This window comes from Cervus canadensis, chromosome 14, assembly GCF_019320065.1.
Source record: "Cervus canadensis isolate Bull #8, Minnesota chromosome 14, ASM1932006v1, whole genome shotgun sequence".
In the NCBI taxonomy this organism is placed as follows: domain Eukaryota; kingdom Metazoa; phylum Chordata; class Mammalia; order Artiodactyla; family Cervidae; genus Cervus; species Cervus canadensis.
In genome coordinates this window covers 1220324-1248022 of record NC_057399.1, presented here as the reverse complement: position 1 = coordinate 1248022, position 27699 = coordinate 1220324, and the positions used below count along the sequence as shown (strand labels likewise).

General features: G+C 50.8%; 2 protein-coding genes across 7 annotated transcripts in view; one reads left to right on the top strand and one right to left on the bottom strand.

Moving 5' to 3' along the window:
- The window catches only part of ZNF395 (zinc finger protein 395), a 48250-nt gene extending 38651 nt beyond the window's left edge, over positions 1-9599 (top strand). For all 3 annotated transcript variants that reach the window (XM_043486729.1, XM_043486731.1, XM_043486732.1), the window contains exons 5-10: positions 1222-1457; positions 2034-2134; positions 2779-3061; positions 4631-4723; positions 5656-5759; positions 5947-9599. In XM_043486729.1, coding sequence (XP_043342664.1) covers positions 1222-1457; positions 2034-2134; positions 2779-3061; positions 4631-4723; positions 5656-5759; positions 5947-6058 — 929 coding nt within the window. In that variant the 3' untranslated portion in view covers positions 6059-9599. The remainder of the gene's footprint in view (positions 1-1221; positions 1458-2033; positions 2135-2778; positions 3062-4630; positions 4724-5655; positions 5760-5946) is intronic.
- A 1981-nt stretch (positions 9600-11580) lies between these two features.
- PNOC (prepronociceptin) overlaps positions 11581-27699 on the bottom strand; it is a 29744-nt gene continuing 13625 nt past the window's right edge. For 2 of the 4 annotated variants that reach the window (XM_043486929.1, XM_043486928.1), the window contains exons 2-4: positions 27020-27168; positions 16643-17036; positions 11581-12019 (exon numbers count right to left, since the gene is read on the bottom strand). In XM_043486929.1, the coding sequence (XP_043342864.1) occupies positions 11934-12019; positions 16643-17036; positions 27020-27145 (606 nt within the window). In that variant the 5' untranslated portion in view covers positions 27146-27168 and the 3' untranslated portion in view covers positions 11581-11933. Of the gene's footprint in view, positions 12020-16584; positions 17037-27019; positions 27169-27699 lie in introns of all 4 variants that reach the window. The other 2 variants (XM_043486931.1, XM_043486930.1) reach the window with 2 other exon arrangements.

Below are 27699 nucleotides of genomic sequence, written 5' to 3'. Positions count from 1 at the left end.
AGGAAGGGGCTTGGGGGGGGCCACTCTCACTGTTTGGGGTGCCCTGCCTCCATAACAGCTTGCTGCAGAACCAGCACTGAATCCTCTTGTCACCTTTTTTCATAAAGTGAAAGTCCTCTTTAGATTTCTTTCGGTTAGTGAAAACGGGTCCTGATGTAAGGTTGCCACTCGGTATTCATGGGGGATTGGTTCTAGGACCCGTGTGGATACCCAGATCCATGGATGCTCAAGTCCCTTGTGTAAAACAGCATTGTACTCGCATGTAAGCTATGCACATCCTCCTGCATATGGTCAATCATCTCTAGGTTACTTAGAACACCTAACACAAGGTAAATGCTGTGTACAGCGTTGTAAGTAGTTGGAAAGACAATGTAAATTTCTTTTAAATGTTGCTGTTTAAATGTTTAGTTGCTGTGTGGCCAATTCAAGTGTTGCTGTGGGGATCTTTCTGGAATTCTTTTTCCTAAATATTTTCAGTGCAGAAACGGGGGATTTGGAGGGCTGACTACAGGTCTTGCATATGAAAGAAAAGGTATAAATTGAACTTTCAAAAACTGGGGGACACCTGCACACAAAATGCAGCTCCAGAGTGCGTCTGGCGGCCAGTGATGATCAGCACAGCTGTGGCAGGAGGGGTCCGCGAGAACAGAGCAGTCTGCCGCCCACAGACGGTGCTGCAATGAAGGGACCCATTCCTCATTTTTACTGAAGCCCAGAAAGGGGAGGGGTTTGTTAGGGAAGGGGTACTTTGTTGGTTTTTCTTTTTCCCCCTTGGAGCACAAAGCCAGGCAAGCAGAACCCGGCATTAGATTCAGGAACCCAGCCTTTTTAAGAAAATAATTTTTATTTATTTATCTGTCTTTGGCTGTGCTGGGTCTTTGTTGCTGCTCGGGCTTTTCTCTGGTTGTGGCAGCTGGGGGCTTCTCTGTGGCTGCAGTGAGCCAGCTTCTCTTGTTGCAGCGCACAGGCTCCAGGGTGCTCGGGCCTCAGTCATTACAGCTCCCAGGCTCCAGAGCTCAGGCCTGTGGGGTCTTCCCGGACCAGGCATCAGACCCGTGTGTCCTGCACTGGCAGGTGGATTCTTTACCACTGATTCACCAGGGAAGCCCAGGAACCCAGACTCTGAACTAGAGTGTCCTGCCCCCGACCTGGGCGGTCCGCGCGGCCCCTGGCGTGGGCAGAAGGGCAGGTGCCGAGCATCCTCTGTCTCCTCCCATCCAGCCTCCCGCACGGCCTGCGACCCCTGGAAGGAGAGCGGCGACGTGTCGGACAGCGGCAGCAGCACCACCAGCGGGCACTGGAGCGGGAGCAGCGGCGTCTCCACCCCCTCGCCCCCGCACCCCCAGGCCAGCCCCAAGTACCTGGGGGACGCCTTCGGCTCTCCCCAGACGGATCACGGATTTGAGACCGACCCCGACGCTTTCCTGTTGGATGAACCAGCTCCCCGAAAAAGAAAGGTGCGTGGCCTGAGCTTCCAAGCTCAGCCGCAGAGGGGCCAGACCTGGGTCCCGGGCCTTCTCAGGCTCCATCCTATTTCAGTGATCCATTTTTTAAAAGTTAACTAATTAGGCTGCACCAGATCGTGGTTGTAGCATGTGGGATCTAGTTCTCCAACCAGGGATTGAACCCCGGCCCCCTCTGCATTGGGAGCTCGGAGTCCCAGGCCCTGGGCCATCATTTCAGCTCTCCTTTGCTGCTGCTCTTTCCTCTTGATATTCCCAGGAGCCCGCCCCTCCTCTCCAATGCCACATCGTTGGCCTTCTCTCCTCTGCCCAACCCAGCTCTCCTGCAGAGACCTCCATCAGGTCTTCCCCTGCCCCCCAGCCCACCCCCATCTCCACTCTAGACCAATCAGCCCCCAGGACCAGCTCTCTGCCCCTGTTTGTCAGTCTCTCTGGTCTCTGGGAACCCCTTTACTCAATTGAGCCTTCTGCTGGGTCCTGTTGGATGTGACTGGAACCCCACTGGGTGTGGCCGGGAGGGGGCTGACTGGGGGGACGTGACCTCCTCATCCCATGTTCCTTTCCTTCCAGAACTCGGTGAAGGTGATGTACAAGTGCCTGTGGCCCAGCTGTGGCAAAGTCCTGCGCTCCATCGTGGGCATCAAACGACACGTGAAAGCCCTCCACCTAGGGTAGGTGCGCGCGCAGAGCTCCTCTGCCTAGGGCGTTCTGCAGACGCCCTCCACCCACTGATTCCCCTAGACCCACACCCCCAAATACTTCTGAGAAACTGGCTGGCCGAGGGCCCCACCCACCCTGATCCTGGGCCCCGTGAACAGCCCCTTTGCTGGGATCTCTGCTGGGAAGCAGGCCCTCCTGCGGCGGTGGGTGTGGATGCTGTTGATGGGTATGTCTTCTCACCCCGGAAGGAAGATGGTTCAGTTCTGGGCAGACATAGAGGGTGGTTAGTTACTTAGCGCCTGTTGCTTCCCCTTGGGGAGCCGGGGCTCCCCTTGCACTGATACCTGGAGCTGGGGCTGCAGGTGGCCAAGGGGACTGACTTACAGTCCTTCCCCTACCGGAGAGTGTGGCCGCGAGTGCGTGGGGTCCAGAGAGGACCAGAGCAAAGCGTGAAGCAGATCTGGCCAGAGGAGAAGCCTCCGAGGCTAGGGAAAATTATCCCCCTTGACGTGCCAGGGTGCAATCCCTGGGAGCCCGTGTTGGGACCTGGGCTCCTGCCTGTCCTCCTGGGCTTCTCCTGTGACTTGCCGCTGTCCCCTGCGTTTGGACCAGGGCAGCTTGTCCCTGGTTGTCACCGCATCTCTGTCCCCTGCAGGGACACCGTGGACTCCGACCAGTTCAAGCGGGAGGAGGATTTCTACTACACAGAGGTGCAGATGAAGGGGGAAGCTGCTGCGGCTGGCGGCCCCACAGCCGACCCGGCTCCGACCCCCAGCGTGACCAGCCCGCCCCTCACCATCCTGCCCCCACCGCCTCCTCCCAAAGCCCAGTCCTCAGGCCCAGATCACCCTGGCCTGGAGTCTTACCTGCCCTCCGGTGCTCTCAGCAAGTCAGCTCCTGGCTCCTTCTGGCACATTCAGGCCGACCATGCATACCAGGTATGGGGACCCCCCCGGGAGCTCAGCCTCGGGACCAGGAGGGCATTCAGTGTCTGTCACTGGTCAGCCTGATCACAGGCCACTGACCGCACTGATCGGAAGCTGAGTCCTCAGCTGAATTACCCATCTCTTACTTCTGTAAGGAAAGTGACTTCACACTCAGTAAACACAGGAATTCCAGAGTTGTACCTTGGTGACTGTCATGAGTGGTTACTGAATCTGGCTGAATCCAGTGGTTAAGAAATCTAGCCTGAATCCCTGAGTAACCAGGTTGATGGATTTGGACGGGGGACTTGGTCCACCACTGGTTATAAGAGGGGATAGACTAGTGTAGTAGGGTTTCTGAGAGCAAATCTCCAATTCCCAGAATGGTACTACATTAAATAGTCTGACACTCAGTTTTTTGAATACCTACTATGTGTCAAACTGCAGGGTAAGCTTTGCAGATAGAATAAGATACATAATTCTTGAGCTTGTGAAGTGTACACTTTAGCTGGAGAGAGAAATGAATGTGTAACTATGATTAATTATAATAAGTAGTTAAAATATCTTACTGGAGGCACAAGCCATCGTTGTGGGTACAGGAAGGACCAGGCTTCCCTGGTGGCTCAGTGGTAAAGAATCCACCTTCCAATGCAGGCGATTTGGGTTCAGTCCCTGGGTTGGGAATATCCTCTGGAGAAGGAAGTGGCAACTGGCTCCAATATTCTTACCTGGGAAATCCCATGGACAGAGGAGCCTGGCAGGGTACAGTTCACGAGTCGGACACCGGTTAGTGACTAAACAATAGCCGTAAAGACCAAGGTAGTATTATGCCCATTGGGTTGGGAAAGCAGTCTTGGAGCGGGTGGCATTTAGGATGGTTTTTACTGCATGTAGTAGGTACCGAAGACTCTGCTTGCCATGTGCAAGTTTTTCTTAAAATTCTTTGATGCCTACTGCTTGGTTTTTTCCGACTGTAGGCTGATTTGCAAGTTAGTAATTAAGAAGCAGTGCCTTCCGTCAGAAAGCCTTTAGAGAGCGAGCCAGCTCTCCTCTTCATTAGAACGCGTGGTCATGAGTGGTCGCTCAGCTATTTCAACTCAGGTGGCCCTTCAGGCCACCAGCTGTCCCTGTGACATGAGACCTGGAGAGGGCGGTTGGTGATTTTAGAAACAAACCTTGACCTGGATAGTTGCTGCTTCCACGCGGTTGCCCCAGGGGATGGCAGGTGCTTAGTGTGGGCCCTGTGCCCCCACTCACAAGGCTGGATTTCTGGGGGAGCTGCCCTGAGCGTGTTCTTGGTAGGTGATCCTGCCAAGAAGTTAATCTGCGGAGATGATTAAGTCATGAGGCTGGCACGTAAACCAGCTCCAAGAGGAGGGCTCCAGAAAAAGACTGGAGCCCGAGACAAAGGCGACTCCAGAGAGCCGGTGCTCTGCTGTTTCTCTCGGGAGGAGCATTTTGGGGTGTCCCAGCACTTTAGTGTGAGGTGCAGCTGCCGCTGCAGACTGTGAGGGCGCCGGGGTGGGAAGGGGGCCCCGGGAACTTGCTGAGCTGGGCCCGGGCCGACGCGCTCTGTCTCCACAGGCTCTGCCCCCTTTCCAGATCCCGGTCTCCCCGCACATCTACACCAGCATCAGCTGGGCCGCGGCCCCCTCCAACGCCTCCTCCCTGTCCCCGGTGAGTGCGCCCAGCGCTTCGAGCCCCTCAGCTCTTCCAGGGGCCCCAGAAACAGCTGAGGGCTCAGCCACACACACCCGGTGCTGGAGGCCTTTTCCCCCGAGCTCGCTGCCCCCTGCAGCCCAGCTTCTTGAAGGTCTTCATACCCTTGCCCACCCCTCTCACTGAGAGTCACAGGCGCCCATAGAATGTTGGAGGGGCACGCCGGCGAGGAGCACCCAGATCCAGTTTATTGCCAAGATCATGAGGCCAGGTGGGATCAGTGCCCTATTTAGCCCTGAGCCCCAGGGGGTGCTTGGTAAGGTTTTGATGCCAAGAGGAGGAGGGAGAGGACATGGGGAGGCTGGAGAGGAAGAGGGAGGGTGAGAAAGGAGAGAGGGGCATGTGGGAGGCTGTGCAGATGGATCAGAGCTCCCTGGGCCACTGCAGATCAGCGCCTTAGGTTGCTTGCCCCCAAACTGAAATAAATGGGAAGTTATTTGGAATCCCCATGGACAGAAGAGCCTGGCAGGCTACAGTCCATGGGGTCGCAAAGAGTTGGACACGACGGAGAGACCCTTAGGGTGTTGCAGTCTGAAACGCCTCCCGCAGGAAGGCATCACCACACACTGTAACGCCAATGTGCCTGAAGGTGCCGCTGAGGCTGTGCCGTCCCTCTTTCTGCCCCAGTGTGACAGCTTTTTCTAAACCTGCAGATGGCAGCCCGTGACGGGGCCCAGCCGAGTGGCTCTCCTGCCTGGAGCCCCTTCCCCTGGGTGGAGTGTGCCTCCCAAAGCTGGCTCCTCCCTCTCCGCCTCCACTCCCTCCTTGGTCCCTGCTCACCTCTGGCTGAAATCTCCTTTGAGAGAAGGCCTCCTGGCACAGGGTGGGGTGGGGTCCTTTTGCCTTGCACGCCTGCCTTCGTGCTCACAGCCCCTCTGCCCTGTGCCCAGGTCCGGAGCCGGTCGCTAAGCTTCAGCGAGCCCCAGCAGCCGCCCCCTGCCATGAAGTCTCACCTGATCGTCACGTCTCCGCCTCGGGCCCAGAGCACCACCAGGTGAGCTGTCCTCTCGCGAGATCTTGGGGGCTCCTGTCCCCACCCGCCCCTCGTCCCCAGGGTTGGTCCCAGGGAGCCGGTGGGGGGACGTCTCAGATGCAAGGGAGGCAGTCGGTCCTCCGGCCCTGGTGGTTCCCCTTGCTGGCTGGCCAGCGGGTGACCATCCCCTCTTCACCCTGGCTTGCAGGAAAGCCCGCGGGGAAGCTAAGAAGTGCCGCAAGGTGTACGGCATTGAGCACCGGGACCAGTGGTGCACCGCCTGCCGCTGGAAGAAGGCCTGCCAGCGCTTCCTGGACTGAACCACGGCCCCTCCCGGCGGCCCGGGGACACAGGCAGATGGGTCCCAAGCCCACCGCAGAAGCCTAAAAGCTACAGAGTGGACACACGGGGAGTTTGGGCTCTATTGGCTAAGGTTGAATACTCAAAACATTTTCCCCTCCCTCATGGGAATGTTTTAGTTTTTTTAAAAAAAAAATAGAAACAAAAAAATTATTTTTTTTTCTTCCCCTAAAATGAGAGAGAGCCAAAACTGACCAAGGGTATTCTGCAGCAAACCAGAGACCAAAGAAACGACTCCCCTTCCTCTCCTCCCCACAGCCCATCTCCCTAGGGGATTAATGTGTACCGTATGGAAGGAAGGGACAGCTCATCGTGTTTCCTGCTGAGCTGTTGGATTCTTTGCTTTCTCCACTCTTCCAGAAGGGACTGTGAGCAACATGGATTTACTTTTTTTTTTTTTAGAAAAAAGAGAAATTTCTGGCTGATGACTCAGAGAACAGGACCTGCTGAGGCTGGGGTGGGAAGACGGGGCTGATGTGTGAGCTTTTTGAGGTGCAGCCGGCCCCCTTTTCTCCACTCAGATCCAGGAGGAGGGAGAGATTGTCCTCACCCAGCAGCCTCCATCAGAGTCCAAGGAAAGCCCCTTTTCCGGTGCCAGCTGCTCTGATCTGGGGTCCCTCAGGTCAGGTTGCAGCGCAACAGATACGGTATGGCCTCTTCTCCAAGCCCAGACTCGTAGGTTTGTGAAAAGACTGGGACAGTCAGGAAGCTGAGCCAAAAGGCTAGAAAGAATTCACGTCGTACAGCGTGGCAGATCAAGACTACCTTGCTCACCCTTTCCTTGACAAGAGACCAGACGGTGTAGTACTCGGCGAGAGTGCTTTGCTGTTCCCTGAGTGAACCCACGCCCACCCCTCCCCACCAGCTCTGGAAGACACCCCCCCCAGAAACACTTTGTTTTCACTTACGGTATATTCAGGAGCCTCTTTCTGATTTAAGACTCCCCCTTTGTTTGGCCGAGAGATCCTGCCCTGAGGTAGGTCCCACTTTGTCTCATGGGAACCAGGGATTTTCCCACGTTCCTCCAAGGCCACAGGGCCGGGCTGGCGAAGAGAACAGACAGAAGGGTAGGTGGCAGCTTCTGCCACGGTGAGAGGGGTGCAGAGCTGTCCCGTGGCTCCACGGGCTCACCTGGCCCTTTGGGTACCATCTGGTTTTCTTCCTAAGGTGACAGGCAGGACGGGACTCTTCAGGGGGCTTCTGCTTGGTCCAGTCAGTGTGATGGGGAGGGTCACTTGGATGTGGTGTCATGTTCCCAGACACCTGTTGGGCGTCTTTTCTGCCCGAAGGCAGGTTGGGGCAGGTTAGGGAGCCTGAGGAGGTGAGTTCAGTTCATTTTAGTCGCTCAGTCATGTCCAACTCTTTGCAACCCCATGAACCACAGCACGCCAGGCCTCCCTGTCCGTCACCAATTGCCGGAGTCCAAGTTGGGCGTCTTTGCTGCCTGAAGGCGGGATGGGGCAGATTAGGGGGCCTGAGGAGGTCACGTGACAGGAACTGGGGTTGATTTAGCATCTATTGGAGACCTCAGGAATGGAGGGGACCCTGGACTGCGTGACTTGAGAGCTAAATACGTGAATCCATTTTTGTTGAGGAAGAAGTGGAGGAAGGGGCTTCTGTGCCTGGGCGAGCAGGGCTGATCGAGGGCACATTTTTGGCTAAAAGCCTCACCTTTCTGCCGAGCGGGACTGGTTTTGGGGACTCCTCAGGGCCCACGTCCCAAATGTCAGGGGCTCAGGGAACTCTAGGCCAGCTCTCTGGGGCTTGCACAGCGGCGTCCAGCCCTTGGCTGTGAGCAAGGCTGTCCTTCCCGTCCAGGCGGGCTCACTTGGCTGCAGGAACCCGATAGATGCCTTTCCGTCTGTGACACGCCGCGTGTTGGAAAGCGGCAGACAGGGGAATAGGGGGTGTGATGGTGTGAAGGGTGATGGTGACCTGGGTTTGGTGACAGAAGGGAAAAGCACTCTTACACATGAGTGTCTTTGGTGGTGATGGGGTATATTTTTATAACTCAGTAAAAAAAAAAAAAAATTATGTATGTGGAATTCTGTCCCTCGGTGAAGCTGGAGATCAGGCCAGCAAGAGGTGCTGGGTTCTCCCTCCCGCTCCTTCAAGCTCCCAGCTTCCCAAAGCTGACTCCTCGCTTCCCGCCCTGTGCCCTGCAGGTCCTACCCGTGTGGGGAGGGGGCCTTGGAGATGGGGGTGGGGGGAGCTCTGCCCAGCAGCGTCTCCCCTTTCCTCCTTACTCAGAGCTTTTGCTGGGTCTCACCTTTGGAGACGCTGTTTTCATTTCCCCCTCAGTTTGGACCGTGTAGGTACAACTGGATATCAAGATTTTCTCTAAGTAAGGCGGGCTTCTTGTGTCACAGCTGCACAGGGCAGAAAAGGAAGAGAGAAGAAATTGATGCAACAATTTCAAAACAGAGGTTTTTTGTGTTTTTTTTTTAATGTTCTGGTGCGGCTTTCCCTGGCGGCCTTTGCTCCGGCCTCCTTCCTGGTGGTGGTGGCCTCCTCCAGCCTCTCTCCTCCCACTGCTCCATCTGTGGCTGCCGTGTGGGTTCTTGGACGTGTGGTCTGTCCCGGGGTTGTCCCGTTCGTCTCTTCTTGGAGGGCCGGGGGTGGTTTGTGACCTGATCCCACCATCACGCCTGTTTTCTTCATCTCTGTATTTCTCCCTACTTCCCGGCCTATCCTGGGAGGCAGAATCTGATGGAAGGTAAGAGGCGACAGGTGCGCTTTGGAAACTAACAGGACGGATTGGGAAAGCAAGCGTCTTGGGAAACTCTTTATTCTGGGGATGTTATGCTTATTCACAATATTTTGGAAGTACCTTTGGAGTCTAGTGCCTGCTTTGAGCAGCCTTAATGATACCGAATCTGCACCCGTGCGCCTTCAGTGCAAAGAGTCCAGTGAATGAGGGTGGTGGTAGTGGTTGAGTCACTGGGTCCCGTCTGACTTTTTGCGACCTCGTGGTAGCCCCACAGGCTCTTCTTGTTCGTGGGATTTCCCAGGCAAGAAGACTGGAGTGACTTGCCATTTCCTGGTGGTCAAATGAGGTCACAGGTGCAGAACACAAGGACCATCGGGTGAGTAAAATGGCTTAGATTTAATAATCTGACTTCTGAGCCGGCTGTGAAAGCAATCGTGTAATTTCAGAACACATTCTGAGCAACATCCACAGTGTTGCAGTTGGCCTGAGGCTAGATTCTTTGAAGAACATAATGGATTTGGATGTGGAAACTCTGACTTGTCGGAAGAAATCAGTCCTGTTACTTTCTGGTCCTCGCAGGTTCTGACTTTACCAGGGGCAAAAAAAAAAAAAAAAGAGGGGAGGGAGATAAATCCCATCTGTGAACTTGTCTTTATTGGCGCCTTTTCCCCCAGCTGTCTTCCAAGTATTATTTTTACTGTTAAAAATTTTTTTAAAAATGTGAAATATAATGTTTTTACAGCAACAATATGAAATATATTTTATAAGGAATAAAATGGTACATTGTCTGATTTGATGTGTGCCTGTCCCTCCACCCTCTCGCCCTGCGAAGGATAAGATTATCATTGTCCTTGGTGTTAAGCAAGCAATAGCCCCGGGGGAGAAGTGTGCACCCTCATTTGCTTATAGTAACAGTAGGCAACATTATCAGGGACCTGGCCAAGTGCTTACATGGATAACCCACGAAGAAATTACTGTTGTCAGTCCCATTTTTATTTTATTTTTAAAATAAAATTATTTTTAAAATTTATCAATTTATTTTCATTTCATCATTCCCATTTTACAGATGAGGAAAGTGAGGCCCAGAGGTTAGAAAACTTGCCTGAAGTCATCATCCGGGAAATAATGGCACTAGGATTGTAATCTAGGAGATAACCATTTTCTTTTTTTTTTTTCTTCCTAATCTCTAGTTTTAATTTTTACAGTTTAATGGTTTATTATAGTGCAAACACCTCAGTATCCACCATATTCCTTCAAAAAACAGATCGTGGCCAGCATTCCAGAAACTGCCCTTGTACCTCTGTATTGTACTTAGTTGCTCAGTCATGTCCGACTCTGTTCGACCCATGGACTGTTGCCCGCCAGGCTGCTCTGTCCGTGGGGATTCTCCAGGCAAGAATACTAGGGTGGGTTCCGATGCCCTCCTTCAGGGGATCTTCCCAACCCAGGGATCAAACCGAGGTCTTCCGCATTGCAGGCATATTCTTTACCATCTGAGCCACCAGGGAAGCCCTCTAGCAAGGCGCTATTCCTCTTTTCCTCATAAAAGCAACCACTGTTCTTTGACTTTTTACATCAATGATTTCCTTGATTTAGGAAAAGAACCATTTTCTCTCTTGCTTGCATTGTTGACAATTGGGAGAAGCTCCCGGCTGTGGACCTGAATTTGTTGGGGAGCCGGCGAGCGCCTAAGGAGAGAATGAGCCGCCACCTGCTTGTGCAGTGCGTGCTAGCCCTGGGGAGTAACAGGGGCTGCCCCCCACCCCCACCCCCGACCCCCGGGTCAACCCGTGGGTTTTGTGTCCTGTGATCGCCCATGTGGCTGGTTCAGAGCTGGCCTGGGTGGAAGGGGAGCTGGCACAGAAAGCTCTATCTCACCCTGGGAGGGGGTTCTAGGACCTCCTCACAGCACCCAGCGGGGAGGTATGAAGCTGCTCTGAGAAGACCTAAGAACTAGATTTCTGCCAAAGTCAGTCCAGCTCAGCAGCCTGTGGGAGACCACCCCGTCCCGCCTTCCCCCACCCCTCTTTTAAAGGGGTTTACTGCCTTTGGGCTGGACATTGTCCATTTGCAGCTCTGGACCCTCCCAGGCCCACCTTTGTGGCTGCATCCGAGGACCCCCTAACTTTCTGGCTCTCAGTTGGGTCTGACCAACCGGAGACGCCAGGCTAGAGTTGGAAGGGAGAGAGTTGTTCAATCTCGCCCACGGTACCACCCTTGCACAATGAGCGGCTGTTTCCCTCCTGACCACTAGAGGGAGCTACAGTCCTCACTGGTTCCAGTAACCCCTCACCTCACCAGGCGCCCCCTCCCCCGAGTTCCCCAACAGAGCACCTTACCCTCCCTATTGATTTCCCACGGCCCCCTATCTGTCTGTATAGATGTTTGACCCACCTCACTCACTCCATTTGGGTGGACCAGAGGTTGAACTGATATTATCCATCTTAACATGTTTTGAGTTAATTTCGACCCCGTCCGGAGGGTCCCAAACCAGCAAATGCTACATCACCTGGAAATTGTTAAAGATGCAACTTTCTAGTGAGCCGGAAACGGAGGGTGGGGCGCAGCAGCCTGGCCCCTCCCCGTCCCGCCCGCTGGGCCCAATCACGCAGCTGTGGGCTTTGGATCTGGGGACCCGGCTCAGTCGGGGTGTTCCTGCTCGACACACTTCACATAAAACAGAGTCGCCTGCGTTTGGCCTCTGGCTCCGAGGAGAGGCAGCCTCTGACGGTATGTCTGGAGCCTGTGCTCTCAGTTAAAGAAACAGCCAACCCATTTACTAACCATTTGCTCAGTAGAAGTTTAATGGAGAAATATCTGTTTAAAACAATCGGTCAAAAAGAACAGCTCTGTTACAAACAAGTTACGGCAGTGACGAGTCAAAACCCCAGGCTTGATTTCCTGTTCCTTGAACCCACCAACCTCAAAGAGGGAGGAGGTGGGTGAGAAGGAGAGATGGGGCCGTTTAAATGTTAGCTGGAGGAATTACAAAAATACACTCTGATGTAGCCACAGGGTTGTCATGAAACATGCCATGGGTGGGGAGGGGCCAGGAGGAGTCAGGGAGGAAAAGACAACCAGATGGCGCAGGGCCCTGGGGCGGCGGCCTGGAACGAAGGCTCGCCTCAGTGCCTTGGGGAGGGAGGCGTCCTGATGCCCAGCCGGCAGGTTTGGGGCTGGAGACATGCTGCTTTGGGGATCGCCCGGACACCTGGGGAGACATAAATTAAAATGACAAATGAATGGCAGATTAAAATGGCAAGTCCGACAGTTTTTCTGACCCTTCAATTCGCTTTTCCCTAGTGCCTGAGAAATAGAAAAGAGGCAAAGAAAAACTATCACTTGGGACTTTCCTGGTGGTCCGGAGGTTAAGATTCCGTGCTGTAAATGCAGGGGTGCTGTGCTCTGCGAAGTCGCTGTTGTGTTTGACTCTTTGCAACCCCATGGACTATAGCCCACCAGGCACCTCTGTCCTTGGGATTCTCCAGGCAAGAATACTGGAGTGGGTTGCCATGCACTTCTCCAGGGGATCTTCCCAGCCCAGGAATCAAACCTGGGTCTCCCACATTGCAGGTGGATTCTCTACCACATGAGCTACCAGGGAAGCCCAAGAATACTGGAGTGGGTAGTTTATCCCTTCTCCAGGGGATCTTCCCGACCCAGGAATTGAATGGGGGTCTCCTGCCTTGCGGGCAGATTCTTTACCAGCTGAGCTACCAGGGAAGCCCTAAATGGAGAGGGCCCGGGTTCAATCCCTAGTCAGGGAACTAAGATCCCATATGTTGCACAGTGCGGCCAAGTAAATTACACACACACACACACACACACACACACACACACATATATTTTAAAAGCTTTATAATCCACATAATTAGCCCCAAAAGCAGCAAGAAGGGGTCCCTGACTCCCTCTACACACCTGTTTCCCTGGCCCATAATCTAGCGTCAGAACCAACAGAACAAAGGGCACGCCTCCTGCCCAGAAACAGTTCTCTTATCCCTGGTATCAGTATTTGGAATCTGTATAGTAATTCATTTCTTCAGGCTAAAAAGAGCCCTCATTTGTGGCTCTCTCATATTACAAGTGCTAACTTCACTGATTCCTCACCAGGAATGAATCTGCTCACTCTCCACCATCTAGAAGGTCAAGGTCTGGGGCAGCGGAAGAGAGGAGAGAAGCATAGGGCCAGGCAAAAGGACGGTAGGTATCGGGCTCCGTCGCGTACTCTTCACAGGTCTCTCTAGGACTGGTCCCGCACCCCACTGTCCCTTTTTTTTGGTTCCATTTGTTATTTTTTATTGGAGTGTCATTGCTTTATTACGTTGTTAGTGTCTGCGGTACAGCAAAGTGCATCAGCTATAAGCACACACGTCTCCTCCCTCTAGAACCTCTCCCCTTCCCGCCTCCCCGCCATCGCACCCTCTCGGCCATCACCGCGCTGAGCCGAGCTCCCTGTGCCCTACGGCAGCTTCCCACGAGCTGTTTCACACGACAGTGTGTGTGGTCAATTCTACTCTCTCAGTTCATGCCCTCTCTCCCCTTCCTTGCTGTGTCCACAAGTCCCTTCTCCACCGTCTGCGTCTCTATCCCCACCCTGCAAAGAGCTTCCTCTGTACTGTTTTTCTAGATTCCATATGTGCCAGTGTCCCTCCCTTCTAGGACATCATTACGCTTTCTGAATAAGGGTTCTTTATCCCAAGCGTTTGCTTCCCCGGTGGCTCAGTGGTCAAGAACCTTCCTGCCAATACAGGAGACACAGGAGACATGGGTCCTATCCCCTGGAGGAGGAAGAATGCTCCAGTATTCTTGCCTGGGGAATCCCATGGGTACCGGGACCTGGCGGGCTGCAGTCCATTAGGTCACAAAGAGTCAGACATGATTGAGCGCACACACACGTCCCATGTGGTGGGTGGCGCCGTTTCCTCCAGCATTCTAAACATAGCTTGGTGTTGGGTGTCTCTGGTGTCCAGAACAGCTCTGGCAATAGGAGTCCCCGAGCCATGGAGAAATCTCAAGCATGTGTGGGGCTGGCTGGGGTGTGTACAGGCAAATAAAGACAGGCTTAAGGGACTCATAAATACACACCCACACTGGAACTCAGCAGCCGTGAATGTGTGGAAAAAAGAATCAGCAAGATGGTCACAGGAGGAGAGCAATCGATAATACCCAGATAAGCTGCTGAATATCACCAGCGTTTCCCTCAAGAACTTTATATCTTGAGCAAAGCCACAGGCAGAAGCTGGTTACCGGTTATGTTCCAGTGCCTCTCAGTTGGAGGCTTAATAGAAAACTAGAAAAACCAATTGCCTGAATAGGGGCTCAAATAGTTTTTCTAAAAACTAAATTGATTCCTGCTAAAGTGACTGATTTGAAACTGTCTTTATAAGGTAAACGGTCATAGTTCAAACTTAGACGTGTCTTCAGGGTGTCTTGATGGTCCCTTTAAAGAATAATGTACCTTAAAAAAAAAAAAAAGAATAATGTCCCTAAAGTTTAGGAGGAAGGTTTGGTGGGGGGGGAGGGGACACATATGTATACCTATGGCTGATTCATGTTGATGTGTGGCAGAAACCAACATAATATTGTAAAGCAATTATCCTCCAATTAAAAATTTAAAAAGAAGAGGAATGTCTTTAATATTTAGAAGAATTCAGCCTATGCCATTTCTGAAAGATTTTTTATTAGGTCCCGTGTAGATATGGCTTTGGAGAAATGAATGCATATTAGGGATCCAAGAATATGACTTCAAAACCAGTGTAGGTTAATTCAGGGCCTTCGGAGATTAGTCATTCTGCTAAAATAAACACAGCAGCCTTTGGCTCGCCACTGAATACATATACCCGTATTTGGCAATGGGCATTTTGCAAACAAGCCAGCCTACCTGCAAAGTCTTATGTGGGCTGCCTTCCTGCTGCAGTGTGGGTGCTCAAGATCCACATGTGGATTAATATACATTGAAGGAAGATTATTAACGATCTGGCTACCTTTGACATATAGGAAGCAAAGTAAAAAAGCCCATGCACAAACCTTGCTTTTATGCCTCTGTGTCAAGCAAAAGCCCCCACTTGGGTAATAACGTTTACAGAAAGTTTCTGACCAACTGAATAGTTCATTCTGTTAGGGGAAGCTTCTCTCTTTAAGGAGATATGAGATACTGTATGTGAGCCTGCGCGCTCTGTCCTGTCTGACTCTTTTCAACCTCATGGACTGCATGCAACCTTCCAGGCTCCTCTGTCCATGGGATTCTCCAGGCAAGAATACTGGAGTGGGTTGCCATTTCCTCCTCCAGTGGATCTTCCCAACCCAGGGATTGAACCCATGTCTCCTGCATTGACAGGCAGATTCTTTACCACTGAGCCACCAGGGAAGCCCAGATGAGATCCTGCAGATAATCATATTCCTACATATGAATTAAGGCACATACGCTTAATGATTGGAATTCTCTTAGATTTTCAGAAAAGTTCATTGTGCTAGTTCCCTCTGCCACTCAAAGTTATGTATAGGTTAATGGGCTGAGGAAAGCCGAGTTTGAAATGACTGGGAAATAAGTTAGGATCTCTGATATTTGTGATCTGCATTGTAGGTACATGTATAAATGAGTGCCTGGGGGACTAAGAACAGACAGGCAGGGAGATAGGAGGAAGAGCAAGCAAGCAAACACAAAACAGAAATGGCACCTGGGTACTTCCCTGGTGGTCCAGTGGTGAAGAATCTGCCTGCCAAGGAAGGGGACACGGGTTCAATCACTAGTACAGGAAGATCCCACATGCTGTGTGGCAACTCATTCTGTACACCACAACTACTGAAGCTCTCACACCCTAGAACCTGTGCTCTGCAACAAAAGAAGCCGCCACAGTGAGAAGCCTGTGCCCTACAACTAGAGAGTAGTCCTCACTTGCTGCAACCAGAGAAAACCCATGAGCAGCAACGAAGACCCTGTGCAGCCAAAAATAATAAATAAAAATTAAAAACAACAACCAACAAACAAAAAACCAGAAATGGCACCTGGAAAGAGGCAAAAAGTGAGGGAAAATGATGATCCTTTAGTCCCTCTTCTAAAAGTGACTGAGGTCATTAGGGCCAGATTATCAAAGCCTTGCTCACGTGCCATCAGCTGCAAAGAACCAGCCCACCTGTGGCAAAGTGATCAGGTGAACAAGTGATGTGTGGGAGAAAGAAACACAGAAGGTGTCCTAACAAGAACTGGTCCTAACCAGAGCTCCTTGATGGGCAGAGTGTGAAAGCTGAAAGGTTGCCATGGAAGTCAGTCACCTTAAGATAGAGGGAGTAGGGGAGGGGACAGCTAAGCCATCTTTGAAGGTGAAACAGCGACATCACACACATAAATCAGACTCTGCAAATGGCTAAGTGCAGGTCCAGCTCTGGGTCCTTAAAGTCTCAGGGGAAAGGTGAGTGGATGGTTTCTATGGCAACCATATAGGAGGCTTGGTCCACTTCACTGTCCCCATAGTAACTAAGCTCCTGAAGAGCCATAGAGGAATTAGTTATCTTAACACACTACTATTATCCCCATGGTAACCAGTCTCTCCACCGCAGTGGTGAGCTGCTGGGAGCAATCCCAGGAAAATTTTTGCTCCCAGAAAGAAAAAAAAAAAGGTGGGCTGGCGCAGTCCTAGGAGCCGAACCCCTGAAGGAAGTGGTGTGGAGTCTGTATATGTGTCTGGGTGTCAACATGTCTCCCCCCGCCAGGGAGGAAGGTTAAGACGGGGCAGAGGAGGTTTCTTCTTGCCCCCAGCTCATTGGGGCCCCACTCACTCATGGGTTGCAGTGGACGGTGCAGCCGGGAGGGGCTCCCCTTCCAGCTACGCATTACCATTCTGGTGCAGGGTGCGCCGGCGCTGGCTGGACTGCATGCTCAGGACCAGGTACTGCCGCATAAACTCACTGAACCGCTTCTGGTTAGCCAACTTCCGGGCCGACTTCCGGGCCCCGGTGAAGCCCCCGAACCGCTTCTGTAGCTGCTTCTGCTCCATCTCCCCCGCCTCCTCCAGGCCGGGCTCTGTCCTCTTCTGCCTTTGGAAGAGGCTCCTGACCCGGGGCATTCGCTTCAGATGCTGCATCTCAGAGGCCCTGGGCTGGTCCGGAGCAGCCGCCACGTGGTCTGGGTCAGCAGGGCTGAGCTGCCAGGAGCCCCTGGCCATGACCTTGGTGCATGGAGTCCAGAGAGGGCTGGTGAAGACCTTCCCTTCACACTCGAGGATGCACACCTGAAAAGGGAGAGGTTGGAGGAAGGAGAAAGACCAGGGACATCTGTTAGTCCAAGGCAATGAGGAGATCAAGTACTTTGGTTGTCTGTTTTTAGGGCTTCCCAGATGGCTCAGTGGTGAAGATGTCGCCTGACAGTACAGGAGAAGCAGGAGGTGCGGGTTGGATCCCTGGATCGGGAAGATCCCCTGGAGGAGGAAATGGCAACCGCTCTAGTATTCTTGCTGGGATAACCCCATGGACAGAGGAGCCGGGCGGGCTACAATCCATGGGGTTGCAAAGAGTCAAGACATGACTGAGCATGCATGCATGCATGCATTATCTATTTTGGTATCAATCAGTGCAAGGGCTTCTGAAGCACCTCTTCAGTACCATGGAGCAGTTTTACATATAGTTACTTAAGTTCATAGAATTTAAGAGTTGGAAAGAAACAGAAAACGAACTGGCCCATCTCTGTCATTTCACAAAGAAAGCTGGGGCTCAGAGACGTGAGGTTAAGTTACCCAGGTGACTCAGCAAGTTAACAAAATGCACAGAGTTATAGTCTTTGTTGGGTTTTTGGAGCCAAACAGCTCATCAGGGTCATCCAGAAAGAAACATTTTATTCTGTTCTCTTATCAGGCCTGGGAGAGGTCAGAGTGATTTAAGAAACTGGGGATGTTAAAGCATGTGGTCACGCAGTTAAATCTGCATGGTTATTCTAAGGTCACCTGGTAAAGATCAACCTTGGTGTGATTCATTGTTCACCTTGCATACATTCATCATCACTATCAGTACATCAGTTATAGAAAATAGCGATCAAATAGAGAGCAGACTTATGGTTGCCAAGGGTTAGGAGCAGGTGGAGGAAGGATGGGCTGGGAGTTTAGGGTGAGTAGATGCTAAGTATTACATACAGAATGAGTGGACAACACGGTCCTACTGTATAGCCTAGGGATCTAAATTCAATGTCCTAGGATAAACCATAATGGAAAAGAATATTTAAAAAATTGTATATATAATAACCAAGTCACCTTGCTGTCCAGCAGAAATTAATACAACCTTGTAAATCAACTATACGCCAATCAAAAAGTAGAAAAGGGAGTTAAGACGCTTTGAGATATAGACAAGTTGGATAATCTGGGACTGTCTGACACAATTCAGTGGACCTGCCAGCTCCCTAGGAACCCCTGCAGCTTCTGTCTCTCCTGGTATCTCCCACCTCTCGTCTAGACCACCAGCCTGACCATGATGTTCCCGTACCTTCCTGACTAGCCCTGGCCTTAACCCTTCCCTCCCACATTCCTGTCTTTGATTGGATCTCCTGGAAGCCTCTGCCTCCAAGTTTTTTTCCCTACTGTTTTGGCTTCAGGCTTCCTGAATGGCTCAAGTGATAAAGAATCCACCTGTAAAGCAGGAACCACAGGAGACACAGCTTCAATCCCTGGTTTAGGAAGATTCCCTGGAGAAGGAAATGGGAACCTGCTCCAGGATTCTTGCCTGGAAAATCCCATGGACAGAGGAGTCTGGTGGGCTACAGTTTGTGGGGCCCCAAAGAATCGGAAACGACTGAGCACCCAAGCACACTTTACCCCAAATACTCCTCTCCGTGTTTTTGGGGTCAGATGAAAACCCCACTTCAGCCTGACTCTGACATCATGGTGAGCAGGAAGCTGCAGAGCCCTTCGTCAAACCTTGGAGTCCTTTTTTTAAATTTAATTTTTAATTTTTTTGGCTTCACCATGCAGCATGTGGGATCTTAGTTCCTGGACCAGGGATCAAACCTGCACCCACTGCATTGGAAGCTTGGACTCTTAACCTCTCTTGGGGTACCAAGAGAGTCCCAAACTAGGGAGTCTGTGCCTGGCTCACGGGGCATCAGGAGTTACTGCTCTGGTTGGGCAGGCGCAGGATGTGAGAAGATGCATGCATGCCCCATTGGGGCTCTCTGGGGAGCAAGCACTCCCACCCGGGTGTTCAGAGTGGCACGCTTGCCTCTATGGGCAAGGTTTCCAACTTGATCTCTAACTGAGTAGTGAGATATGCATGCAGCTTAAATCACAGGCTTCACCAGCTGTTCCACCAAATCCTCAAAGCGTGTCCTTCAGTCTGACTTCTGCTTGCCTTTACCACTCTGACCCTGCCCTCCTTTTGTTGCTGCCAAGCTGCTCCAAGATGTGGTCATGCTCATGCCTACACTTCAGCATCTCCCACTTTCTGCTCCTGACTTACATGTGAGGAATCAAATCTCTGTCTTTTTTGGGGGGTGGGGCACACAGCGCAGCTTGTGGGATCTCAGGTCCCCAACCAGGGACTGAACCCAGGTCACACAGTGAAAGCCCGGAATTCTACCAGCGGACTACCAGTTTAGTTGCTAGGTTTTGTCCAACTCTTTTGCGACACCATAGGCTGTAGCCTAGCAGGCTCCTCTGTCCGAGGGATTTCCCAGGCAAGAATACTGGAATGGGTTGCCTTTTCCTCCTCCAGGGGATCTTCCCAACTCAGGGATAGAACCCAAGTCTCTTACATTGGCAGGCGGGTTCTTTACCACTGAGCCACCTGAGAACTCCTAAATCTCCATCTTATTAAAGATGTCACTTCAGGTGTTTGTTACTAGCAGGTGACTTTAATTCTTATCTGATATACTTTTTCAGTATGAGTGGAACAAGTTTGAAGGAACTACTGATTGTAGCATATATATCAGTACTTCACTCCTACTTTTTTCCACCCCAAGTCTATCTTTTTTGCTCTGTCTCTCTCTCTGAATGTCACCTTACTCCCCAGCTGGTTCAGGTTTAGAACCCTGGACATCTCTCCAGCACTCCCCTTCTCAGGACCCCATTTCTCCATCCACTCAGTATGTAAATCTGCCATCTCCTTTCCATCCCCTCTGCCTAATTTCCTCTTGGGGTGCTGTGAAGCAAGGAGAACAGGTGACTCCTGTTCAAAAACCCGGACCTCCATGATGGATTTCGGGGAGAAGTTTTTATAGGCAAGATTTGGGATGAAGGCTGCAGGGTGTGTGACTTTGTTCTGAATGGCTGGTGGTAACAGATGTTCCAGGAATCTTGTGCTCAGCCTGAAGTTACCATCCTCCACCTGGGTGAGGGCCTTAGGTCCCTCAGAAGAATTTAAAGGTCATCATTGTCATTCAGTCCCTAAGTCGCGTCTGACTCTGCGACCCACAGACTGCAGCATGCCAGGCTTCCCTGTCCTTCACCACCTCCCGGAGTTTTCCCAAACTCATGTTCATTGAGTCGGTGCCGCCATCCAATCATCTCATCCTCTGTCATCCCCTTCTTTTCCTGCCTCGAACTTCCCCAGCATCTGGGTCTTTTCTAATGGGTTGGCTCTTTGAACTCAAAGATACTGTTATGTATATTCTTTGAGGCGGAACCAGGAATGGCTGCACTATTGTTTGACTGCTCCTCCCTGCTCTTGGCATCCCCTACCTTCCCTGATTAGCAACTTCCCTTTGGAACTCAGGGCAGGTTCTGGAGACTGAATGAAGCCTATTTCCTACACACAAGAATTGGGGGACACAGAAAGGACTTGTACCCAGGAGGACCCCCAGGGTCCTCCTCCATTTCACAAGGACATTGGCAGGCAACCTATAATGTATAGGACAGCCCACCTCCCACCCCAACAAATAATTATCCAGCTTAATACAGCCACAGAGTCTGAGAAACCCTACTCTACAGAGTCAAGGAGGAAGCAGAAAGCATGGGTAACACCAGGAAAGCCAGTAGAAGTGAAATAGGAGGGGAGTGGGAAGGACAAAACCTCTAATCAAATGACATAGCCCTAGAGGATACGACATAAACTGGTGAGAACCAACTAGATAAAAGTTGGGGAAGATTCGACTTCCAGTGAACCTTGAGCCTCTTCATATGCTCACTGTGATATTAGCATCTAAATGACACATTTACAGGCACCATGAAAGTTCAGAGACTGATCATAAAAGGTCAAAAAGTGGGCGGTGGCCCAATTCCAGAAAATCTCTGCCCCTTTTCCAAAATAACTGGAATAATTATCCCACTCATTAGCCCATGAAATCACCCAGCCCATAAAAACTAACCACCCCATGTTTGGGGGCCTCTTGCCCACACTCTGTCTGTGAAATGTATTTCTTCTAGGGCCATTCTCTCCTTTTGAGACAGACAGCATTCTGTCTATGGAATGTGTATCTCTAAATAAAGCCACTTCTTACCTATCACTTTGTCTCTTACTGAATTCTTTCTGCAAGGAGACGTAATGAATCTAAGCTTCATTAAGTCCTGAGACCAGATGTACAATCTTAATTAAAAGACAGTGGATTTAGGGGCTTCCCTGGTGGTCCAGTGGTTAAGACTCTGCACTCCCGATGCAGGTCGGGACTTGGGTTCCATCCCTGGTCAGGAAATTAGATCCCTCATCCTGCTACTAAGGACTTTCCAGGTGGCTCCTTGGTAAAGAATCTGCCTGCCAATGGAGGAGGCACAGGAAATGTGGGTATTGATCCCTCTGTCAGGAAGATTCCCTGGCGAAGGAAATGGCAACCCACTCCAGTATTCTTGCTTGGAGAATCCCATGACCAAAGAGCCTGGAGGGCTAGAGTCCATGGGGCCAGAAAGAGTCAGACTTGATTGAGTGACTGAGCACACACTCACTCCCACATGCCACGATGAAAATCTAGCATGTGAGAGTGAAAACTCCAATGTGCTGCAACTAAGACCTGGAGCAGTCACATAAATAAGAAGAGTGGGTTCAAGTTCCATCCTGGGATTTGGCTGGGTTCAAGTCCCAACCTGAGTTGTGTGGTCTCATAAGCATAGACTTGTGGGACTCAAAAGGACCTTTGAACACACTTGGTTCAGTCCTCACAGGGATAGGATCCTCAAAGTGCTCGTTGCCTTGATCTGCCCTGTCCATTTACAGGAACAGGTGGAAACTGTTAAGCCTAGAGGCGCTCAGATCTTCTGCGAGCCCCTGGGTTTCTAAGCCCAGATGGTAATTATATTGCATGTCAATCAGAGAAAATGAAATTCTATGATCAAACCAGATGCATAGCCCTTACCAAGACTCAACATACTGTTAGATGATTAGATACTAAAAAATATGCATCTTGATTCTTGATTTAGGAGAACGTTTTTGGGCAAAAAAAAAAAATGAGGAATCCAAATTGATGGCAACATTTGTAGCACCAGATGGGCATATGAGCTTACTGACTACACTCTCTGGTCTGAGGGACTCACCAGCCTGTTTGCAGAGATGGGTTAATGGCCCATTAAGTGAGCTGGACACATTTTCACAGGCCACTCTGATGACATTGCTATATTCAGACACAGTGTGGAGGAGCATCTGGAAAGTCCCAGATTGGTGCCAAATTGATCTATAAAGCTGGGCTTTGCAGGGGGAGGGAAGACAATGAGCAAAGGGTCATCTGAATGTCTAGGATCAAAGATTAATGGGCCAATGGAAGGAAAATAAACAACTCATTCAGATTGTCATGTTTCTGTCTCTAAGGAATCCAGCCACTTCTGACCAAGAGACATTTGGGACCTATTTGCTCTGGGAGGTTCTGCCAGTATATCTGAGAGCCAACACTCGTGGGCCAGCAGATGCACAGTACAAAAGAAAAACGTGTTAGGAACTCCTGCAGCAAGTCAACTACTAAGATTTTCTGTGTAATGAAGACAGAAACTCCCAGAAGTAGTAGCTCTTCTGCTGCTAATAGAGTTTTAGGGAATTTATATAAGTTTCCCCAGATCTTTCTTGGCTTCCCTGGTGGCTCAGGGGTAAAAAATCCACCTGCCAATGCAGGAGATACAGGTTTGATCCCTGGGTCGAGAAGATTGCCTGGAGAAGGAAATGGCAACCCACTCCAGTTTTCTTGCCTGGGAAATCCCATGGACGGAGGAGCCTGTTGGGCTACAGTCTGTGAGGTCGCAAACAGTTGGACATGACTGAGTGACTAAACTACTACAACAACAAAACAGACCTTTCCTGGGAGTTACCTTCTTCTCGGTCACTAGAATAACCCAGTGAATCTAGTTTTTTTCTCTGTAAGCTGGTAGGGTAAGTATCATTCTCAATTAGCTGAAAGCCCAGGACTATCCAATCATTTGGCTTATGTGCTAGTCATTTACTGACCAAAATGATAGTCTAACAAAAAGGCAGGCACGCTTGGACCATTGCCCTGGAGTGAGAACAAATGAAATTCCTGATGAAGCCAAGGGTCCAGAAGGTCCTGGGAATAGATTAGGATTTCATCATTTGGTGGAAGGATTGGCGGGTGGGGGGTGGACAGTGACCCTTGCCTAAATATCTGAGTCCCCCCATCTTTCACAGAGGGGACATAGTGAAGGGTTGCAAGATTTGGAAGTGAGATGTGGTTGCCTCGATTCTAGGCATTTCATAAAAGTTAAAAAAATAGGTTAAAAATGAATACAAGCTAGAAACATCCAGGCAACCAGGTCCTCTGGGGGTCAGCAGGCACTTGCAGAGGTCATCCATCATTCTGAAGTGGGAACTGGCCATTTTCTTACAGTGTTTTCCGGACCCCAGAGATTTAAGATGTTATGGAGAAATAGAAACTAGCTCCAAATTCCTTCCTGGCTTTGAAAAACAGCTGTGTAAAACCTCTACAGCATCTGCACCTGTTAGGAGACTAAAAGGTCTTGCAAGGTTACAGTTTTCCTGTGCTTGCCTGCTAAGTCGCTTCAGTCAGGTCTAACTCTTTGTGACCCCAAGGACTGTAGCCCATCAGGCTCCTCTGTCCATGGGATTCTCTAGGCAAGAATATTGGAGGGGGTTGCCATTTCCTCCTCCAGGGAATATTCCAGACCCAGGGTTTGAACCCATATCTTTCATCTCCTGCATTGGCAGGCGGGTTCCCACTAGCACCACCTGGGAAGCCCTCCAGTCTCCATGGGACCTGTTTATTGAGTACTGCCCTGGGCCACAGTGTAATGTGTGCTGGGGAAGCCCAGATTCATCCGCAAAGACAGTGCCTAAGAGATAGCCCAGCAGATGCAAGTAATTGTCAGAGAACAAAGGAGCTAGGGGCTGGCTCAATTGGGGACCGGTGGAGAATCTGCAAGGCATCCCCTCCTAAGAGTAGTATTGCAGGGTTTATTGGCTGGGGGAGGAGTCGGAGGTCTGAGCAAGACGGCAGGGCAGGTTCTTGGAGCTGTGGGGAGGGAAGGGAAGCATGGATTTCCCAGGAACTATGGAAAGTGATGGGAGCCCAGCAGAGAGGAGGCGAAGAGTGTACCTGCTGCCTGGGGAAAGCAGACGCTGGGAAGGAGGAAGGACATGGAGGTAAGAACAAGGAATTTTGGCTATCACTTGTGTTTAGGGGGTGCAGGAAGTGGAATGGGGCTCTAACAGGAGGCAGAACAGGAAGAGTCAGAGTGGGGAAGAGAGCGGGGTCCACCCAGAGAGGACGAGGAGGGGAAGCCTGCACATGGGCGGAGGTTTCTGTGGTTAGGAACTGCTGGTGACCTTGGAGATTGGATAGGGAGTTAAGGCGGGCTTCCCAGGTGGGCAGTGTTAAAGAATCTGCCTGCGGTGCAGGAGACACGGGTTCGAGAAGGAAATGGCAACCCACACCAGCATCCTTGCCTGGAGAATCCCATGGACAGAGGAGCCTGGCGGGCTCCAGTCCATGCGGTCGGATACTCCTGAGCAGCTGAACTCGAGCACCACAAAGGGGTGAGGACAACAAAGGGAAGGAAACAGCCAGTGGGAGATGGGAGAAAAGCATTTCCAGCAGGAAAACCAGTGGTACACAGGGAGGGGGAAGGAGGAGGAGCAGCAGCTCAGATCCTGAGATGACAATAAGGAGGCTGGAGGGAACCTGGCCCTGGTGGCCTCTGTCATTTCACAACCGGCACCCGAGGTCAAGGTGGCCCGGGAGCCGGAACTTCACAGTCAGGCAGGGCATGATGTTTGCTCTCAACAAGCCACCTAAATCTGTGAATGCTTTACTCTGTAAAAAAAATAAAAACTAGCGCAGATTCGGTGTTATAGCTGAGCTCCAAATACTTTTTTCTCTATTGTAAAATCCAAATACCATCAAATTTACACTGGAACCATTTTTAAGCGTACAGCTCAGAGGTATTAAGTACATTCACTTTGTTGGGTTACCATCAACCCTTGCCCCCATCTCTAGAAATTTTTCATTTTCCCAAACTGAAACCTGGTAGTCATTAAACGCTAACTCCCCTCTCCCGGTTTCCCCAGCTCTTGGCAGCCCCAGTCTACTTTCTGTTTCTATGAATCTGACTGCTCTTGGAACCTCTGGTAAGTGCAATCCTGCAGTAATTGTTGTTTTGTGACAGCATACATCTTCAGGGCTCATCCACGATGTAGCCTGTATCACAATTCCCTTCCTTTTTAAAAGCTGCATAATATCCCATTGTCCGCATCGACCATGTTTTGTTTATGCATTTGTCTCTCGTCAGTCACTTGAGTCTTCTCTACCTTTTGACTATTGTGAGTAATGCTGCCATAAATGTGGGTGTACACATGTCCTCATGCTTTTTGGAGTGGGAGATACAGGGTTGCAGTTAAAGCTTGTGATTCAGGAATTGTGCACAACTTTCAGTCTTTGTCAAGATTGCGACGATGATGAGATTATTCCTTAATCAACTCCTTCACTGGTTTACCTGTGAACTAGCGGTCTCCTCTGTTGACTGAGACCAAGGGAAAGCGTTTTGTTTTGGGTGAAATTTTAAGCCTCTCTGGGCTGCACAGAAGAGACATGTGGGTCTTCCGTGTTCTAGCCAGTTTCCTGGCTTTCCTCAGTTCCTTACATGCCAGTCCCCTTCCCCCAAGAGGCATTTGCACATGTGCGCTCCTCCCCCACTCTGTGCCTCCCTCATTACCTGGGCACCTGGGCTCACTCCCTGCCTCTTCAATCATCTTTAGGTCTCCTTAGAGGCTTCAGTTCCTCCCAAAGCCCCCTCCGCCCCTCTAGACTAGGTTGGGGTCCACTGGTCTTGCTTCCCCATTGCTCAGTAATTACTCTCAGGAAAGGATCATAGGTTCTTCTCTCCCACTATCTGTCTGTGCATCTTGGGGCCCTTGGTCTAACCCAGTGGTTGGCGCATAGTAAGTGCTTGGCACATAGTAGGTGCTCAGAAAAACCCACAATGACTGAAGGAGGAGGATGGATGATCCTTGAATGGGTTCTCAGGATACTTCTTCATGATTTGATGGTTATTACTGTTCAGAAAACAGGCTCGAAAGCCACTGAGGTGGCATGGGAGGAGCGTGGTGTTGTGCTGGGTCGGGGGGCTGTGTCTGTTCACGTTTGCGTGTCAGCCCAAAGTGGGTACTTGGTTTCTATATTTGTACACTTGCCTCAAGGAACAGGAGAGAAAAGGTTGCTCTTAAGATTGAGGAGTTCCAAACATGACATCTATTGAAAGGAGTTTTCTTGACTACAAAGAAAAAGTAATCGAGTTATATTGGATTTAGTAGGAGAGGAATAACTATTTAAATGGTAATGAAAGCAGTGGAGAAAGCAACTGACTTAGTGAAATTTAGTGCTCAAATAAGCAAATTAAATACGAGGCAGCACGTAGGTGTTCACTGTAGATTTGTCTATAATATCAAAACTGGAGGACAACTTACGTGCTCAGCAGGAGGGATTGGTTAAGCCAAGTATACTTAAATTAAAATAATGTTAATAACGGGAAACTTATCTTGATATAACATAGCAAGTGAAAAAACTAAGATTTTTTTTCTCTGACTGATGAGATTAAAGGTGACTTTAATTTTCTCTTTTCATAGTTCTTGGAATTTGCCAAATTCTCCAGAATGAGTGTGCATGGTTTTAATAATAGGAGCAAAACAGCAGCCTGGGTAGGTCTTTACTCGAATGTGGAAACATGGGATGATGACAGGGTTTGCTTTCAGAAGCTGGGAGTCCCAGTCTTTCTTAGGCACCATCCCACTCTGGGAGAGTCATGTGACCTGGGAGGGGAGGGGAAGACAGGGTCCAACCTCCTGGACCTACCTCGAGGTTGAAGCTGTCAAGAGTGGGATGGAGCTTCTCTCTGCAGACCAGACAGTCCTTCTGACAGCTGCTGGACACGCTGGAGAAGAGGCTGAGCAGCAGGAGGTCACAAAACAGGATTTTCATGGTGCAGGAGCCGGAAGCTGATGCTAAAACACAAGTGAGGGTGGGCACCATTAGTACAGCCCTTCTCTGGGGGCCAGTAGGGGCTGGAGACCCTCATCCAGGGCACAGGGCCCTGGATTCCACTTCCCAGGAGGGGCTGGACGATCGAGGGCACAGTGGCCCCAGCCTGTCTGCCAGGGGTGATGTTCACGCACAGGCGAGCATCTGGGTTCTGGGGTGGGGATGGGGAGGCGGGCACACCTACTACTCCTGCCATCCAACTGGCCTCCACGTTCATGAGTGCTTCCAGGGAGCTGAAGGCTCCACTTGCAAGGCCCACCTGTGGCCTTGAGACAGCCCCTCCCAGCCTCAGTTTTCACAGCTCTTAATGGGAAACACTGGTACCTGCCTTGCCCCAGGGCTGTTGCAAAAATGAGATCCATAAGAAATGTTTTGCAGAGTGTGAGATGTGTAACACAGGGGATTTATGAATGACTCATCCTCCCCTGCCTTGGCCAGGAATGCCCTGCAGCCCCAAATTCACTCTTCTGGGAAGCATCTGCTAGTTTCTTCTC